This window comes from Ustilago hordei, assembly GCF_900519145.1.
Source record: "Ustilago hordei strain Uho2 genome assembly, contig: UHO2_contig_05, whole genome shotgun sequence".
Taxonomy (NCBI): domain Eukaryota; kingdom Fungi; phylum Basidiomycota; class Ustilaginomycetes; order Ustilaginales; family Ustilaginaceae; genus Ustilago; species Ustilago hordei.
This window is the reverse complement of record NW_024545279.1, coordinates 1,743,868-1,749,316: the sequence shown is the minus strand read 5'-3', so window position 1 is coordinate 1,749,316 and position 5,449 is coordinate 1,743,868. Positions and strand designations below refer to the sequence as shown.

General features: G+C 50.4%; 1 protein-coding gene across 1 annotated transcript; it reads right to left on the bottom strand.

Moving 5' to 3' along the window:
• Positions 1-1,059: 1,059 nt before the first annotated feature.
• UHO2_03473 (uncharacterized protein) lies at positions 1,060-5,114 on the bottom strand (the record flags this gene model as incomplete). The annotated part of the gene is made up of 6 exons (XM_041558388.1): positions 1,060-2,012; positions 2,181-2,266; positions 2,474-3,246; positions 3,504-3,521; positions 3,699-3,942; positions 4,252-5,114. 6 exons carry the CDS (start codon positions 5,112-5,114, stop codon positions 1,060-1,062), a joined length of 2,937 nt encoding a protein of 978 aa, XP_041414322.1.
• Between the last annotated feature and the right edge of the window lie 335 nt (positions 5,115-5,449).

Here is a 5,449-nt window from a genome sequence, read left to right as displayed (position 1 = left end):
ATGGCGGTCAGGAGGAGGGGGGGGCAGAGTCTGGTGACCATGCCAGCAAGGAGGAGGAGTAAGTGGTTGCACATTCAACCGATACTCCGGGGTGACGGCATGAGGAGGAGCCAGGATGGTGTCGACTATTTCATCAGCAGTTGGAGGAGGGGTGGGGGAGCAAGCCAGCTCAGCTTCCCACATGGCTTGATGCTCGGGAGTGGTCAGTGTCAGGGGTCTCACGCCTGAAACCCAGGTCGGTCTGTCGAGATACTCGGTGACTATCAAACTGTGTGACAGCTATTGTCTCGGTATCGGTGACTATCAAGTTGTGCAGTGACAGCAGGTGGCATTCGTTGTATATACTATCGTAGGTTTCGGCTGACCTCTGTGGACACTCTGTTCAGGGGTAGCTCGGCACGATCAATATCAATGTTATGATGACACCAAGGTCTGGTGTGAGTGTTGATGATGATGAGGTTGATGGTGTTGGTGATGAGATTGGTGATTTTGATGATAATGAGGTTGATGGTGTTGGTGATAAGGTTGGTGGTGTCAACACGAGTGTCCAGTGTGTTGACTTGATGCTTGAAGTGATCCCTGGACCACAGTGGACTACTGCCTTCGGTTCTATCTTGAACTGGACCGCTAACCTGCTATGGGTGCCTTCGGACGTCAGGTAGTGGTGATACAACACACACACTATGATGAGGAGCAACCTTTGATGGATTGCTGCTATGCTGACTGAAACTAATATATACTTATGCTGAAGTGATAACTAGTTATGGTGAGTAGAGTGGATGAGGATCCACTCGACCTATGATGATGAGAAAGCATGGTTATATACCTCTACTCAGCATCGCCAGCGATGCTGCTCCTGCTCTCTCTCTCCAGAGAGTACCTTCTTCATCGAGTACTGCTCAGGGGCCTCTCCTGCTTGGCACCCCTGTGCCTCTTGAGCTGTGTCGATTCCTTCGACACTGCTCCTCCTCCTCATGACCTGATGTCGACTCCTTCGACACTGCTCCTCCTCCTCATGACCTGGTGTCGACTCCTTCGACACTGCTCCTCCTCCTTTGATCAGTGACAGTTCCTTTGGCTCTTGTCTCTCGAGCCCCTGAGTGGTAACCATCTGCATGCTCCTTGAGCTTGGTCCTCTTCATGGCTGTGCCCAGCCCTCCTTGCATATGGGCTCAGTCCTCCTTTGCATGTGAGTCCATAGGAGTCCATGGTCTCCATGGAGACTGCACTACGACCATGCTCTCTACTGATCTCGACTAGATTCTTCGATACCTGTGCTCCTTCCATATGAACCCATGACCCTCCTGCTTCTTGAGCATCCAGGCCCATGACAAGTAGTACCATGCTTGTTACTACATTTCCTGCTGAATTTTGCTGTAGTGCACTTCCTATAGTGATGTTGTTTTCAACCTTTTTGAACACTCGGGGAGGCAACAATTGCCATACATTGTGCTTTTGCTCCTCACCGATTGGTTGCATGTCAGCTCGTCTGGTGAGAGCATTGGGTTCACCACCCTTGTCTCCTGGTCGGTATTGTAGCATGAAGTCGAAATCAGCTAGCAATACTGCCCATCTCGCTTGTTGTCCCATGATGCAGCATTGCAACTTGAAGTACTTGAGTGCCTCGTGATCTGTGAGGATGACTAACTGACTTGGCAATCCTGCTAGCATGTGGTGCCACTGAGTAAGACAGGCAACCACTGTGAGGAGCTCCTTGTCGTGAATCTCGTAGTTCTTTTCTGCAGATGACATCTTCTGGGAATAGAAAGCCACAGGGTGCCAATGTCCTTCATGCTCCTGTTTGAGCACACCAGCGATGGCGAAGTTGCTTGCATCAGTTTCCAACCTTGTTGGCAGGTGGTAATTGAAGTGCCGAAGCACTCCTGCCTTTGTGAACGCTTGTATGAGCTTGTGGAAAGCCTGTTGAGCTTCTTCCGGCAGCTCAAACTTCTTGAGACGTTCTGTAGGTTTGACCAGAGATGTCAATGGTTTGGCAATTTGAGAGAAGTGTGCTATGAATCATTGATAGAAGTTGGCGAAGCCTAGGAATCATTGGATGTCATGTATTGATTCCGGCATTGGCCATTCCTTGATGGTTCAGACCTTCTCTGGGTCCATCTCAATCCTGGTCAGTTTGATGATGTACCCCAAGAACTCAACTGTAGTGATGTGAAACTCACACTTCGACAGCTTGGCGAACAGTTGATTGCTTCTTAATCGAGTGAGCACTTCCGTGACATGTTGGACATGTTCCCCCTCTGTGCTACTGAAGATGAGGAAGTCATCCAGGTACACAACCACAAACACTCCAATGATGTCTTGGAAGATGTGATTGATGAAGGACTGGAAATGGGCCGGCACATTCGCCAGGCCAAAGGGCATCACCAGGTACTCATAGAGTCCCAACTGTGTGCCAAATGCAGTCTTCCATTCATCCCCTTTTGCGATGCGGATGAGATTGTATGCTGCTCACAGATCTAACTTGGTGTAGATCTTTGCATTCTGGAGCAGGAAAAGCTGCTCCTCAATGAGGGGCAGCGGTGCCCGATTCTTGAGGGTGATTTCATTCAGGCCACAGTAGTCCACACATAGCCTGAGGCCTCCATCCTTCTTGGGCACAAAGAGCACCAGAGATCTTGCTGGGCTCTTTGAGGGGCATATGAACCCTTTTGCAAGGTTCTCATCGAGATACTTCCTTAGTTCAGCCATTTCCTTCGGCCCCTTGAGGTATAGTGGGCCCTGTGGCGGCCTACTGTCTTCCATTAGTTCCAGATGGAGATCATGCTCCATATGGTGGGGCAACTTATCTGCTTCCACCTCATCAAACACATCCTGCAACCATCGATATGGTTCTGGTATATCTTCTGCTGATACCTTCCGATCAACCTCTACTTCCATTTCTATGCCCTTGTCAGTGCCGGTGGGTACAAACCTGAAGGCCGGGAGCAACGAGGGTGGGAGGTCCAGGAGCATGAACCCAATGGGTCCATCCTCCAGGGCAGCTTGTATCAGGCTTGCCACTGAAACAAACTCATTTCCATGAATGGTCAGATGTTTCGGTTTCTCATCATAGAGGCATGTTACCACTGATCCGGCTGAATTTGGTGATAGACTGTCTTCTATAGCGGGCTCTTGTTTTAACTCGCTAGCTATAACATCTTTCACCAAATTCGGTAATAAGTTGCTTCTTATGACAGATTTCACTGAGTTCACGTGTAATTCCCCAGGTACAGCTTCTTCAGGGGGCTGTTTCGGGGGTCAGTCCTCGTCCTGGGTCCGGAACTCCAGTTGGCCCGTCTCCCACCGTATGGTGGGTTTGAGCCTTCTTAGCTTGGTGAAGCCCAAGATAAGGTCATAGTCAGCAGTATCGGCCACCGAGGCTTCGACTACTCCGAGACTGTGCTTGCCGATAGCAACTTGAATGCTAGCTGAACTGTTTATGGCAAGCTGGTGCCTGGTGACACCATGGACAGTTCTTGTTTTTGTGGGTATGTGGTACTTACTAACAAAGGAATCTGAAACTATTGACAGTCCAGCACTGGTGTCGGCAAGTATTCGAGCCGGATGGTCTTGAACTGTTCTGGAGAGCTCTAGTACTGCCATTCCTCCGCTGGTAGAGAAGCATATGGGGCAATCTTGATATATACATAAGGATGGCGAGGAGGTTTGCAGAGCAATGCACGCCATCAGTGCATCACCCCACTGCCGTTTCCCTCGTCAGCATCCTCTTGGACCTCTTCCTGGCCAGCCTCCATTGATGGTTGATACTGGCTGAAGTCGAGGATGTTGGGGTCGACCGTTTCTAGGTCATCTGTCTGGTTATCCCCTGGGTCCAGGTCTCCTTCTTCAAAGGAGGTTTCTGTGGTTACCATTACCTTCGGGCCCATGGGTCGGGGCCCCAAGGCGTCTGACTTCTTGCTTGGGCAATCTCTGGCCCAATGGCTGAGCCCCTTGCACAGGTGACAGGTGTTGCTGCTTGGTAATGCAGGGCTTCCTTGTCTCAGACCCTGAACCGATTGATGGGGTAACAGCTGATTGGTTGGTCAGCTAAAGTTCCCTATTGTTGTTTGTGCCGGCGGTCAGGAATAGGTCTGTGTCAGTTGCCGCGCAGGGAATGGACCTTGAGCCAGTGGTGTAGGTCGGCCTCCGGGGTTTGGTCATGATGGAGCAGCGCTTGGGTGCCGGGCCAAGGACTGCTGTAACAACATCCTTTGCCGGTCGATCTCTTCGACCTCTCAATACCATTCCCACCTCTTTAAAGGTGGGTTCCGCTCAAACTTCTCCTGCAGGCTGCATGTGAGACTTCCCCTAAACAAGTCAATAACTAGTTCATTGTCATCTAGATTGACTTGTCCTTCTAAGTCTCTGAATTGTTCGATGTGGCATGTGGCTGCACCTGGTGCATTGCTCGTGAGCCAGAGAGCCAGAAGTTTGTTATAGGCCTCCATTCTGGCATTCCAAGGATTGAACTGTTCCATCAGGCACTCAGTGAAGTAGTGCCAATCATTGAACAGTCTTCCTTCTCGGCCTCTGTCGATGCGAAGCTTGGAAGTCCACCATTTGCGAGCGTTCCCTTCCAATTGAGCACCCATATGATTGATCATCCTTGCCTGCTCATAGACCTGGTTGAATTTGAACCATGCCTCAGCCTCAAGGATGAAAATCTCAACATCTCTAGGATTAAACTTGGGGAATGGGGTGGCGACCGGCTTGGAGTGCGAGAGACTGGGGTCTCCGGCAGCGCTCATATCATCCTCTTGGTCGAAACCATGAGGTTCTGCCCTTGGCCGGCTGTATGGCTCCACATGGGGCCTGAAGTATCTGGGCCCAGTGGGTGAGGCATACTTGTCATAGTTGTCGACCAGCAGTTTGCTCGGTCCCATGAATGATACTGCCTGCCTTGGACACGATGCTGGGGATGGTGTGGGAGGGTCTCCCATCATGTCTTCCCTAGCCCTTTGATCCTCTGGGTGGGAGGGCTCGATCGTCTCCTCTCCACTCAGACAAGCGCAACGTAGATGCTCTTCGCATTGCCCTTGCCTGGTAAGCTCCAACTGGGCTTCCATTAAGGAGAGTAGCCTCTCGAGCTTATCGTTGAGGCTTTCGTCTGTCATGTTGATCGTGGGGTGCTGCTTGAACGATCCACTCTAATGTCAGCAGTTGCGTGCCTGAAACCTGAGATCAGTAGTAGTATCAGTACTATCACCGATCCTGTCGATTTATGCGACAGTGCTAGTGGTATTACGATTCCTAGTGTAATATGCAACAGAACTGTCTCTGCTGCTTTTCTCGTTGGAATCTGTAGTTGTATTGATGTTGTGACAGATTTCGACTGACCACCGTGGACACTCCGTCCAGAGGTAGCTCAGCATGATCAAACTATGATATGACTCTAAGTGAACTTGATGTTGTCACCAATGGTCTGGTGTGAGTATGGATTGATGATGCC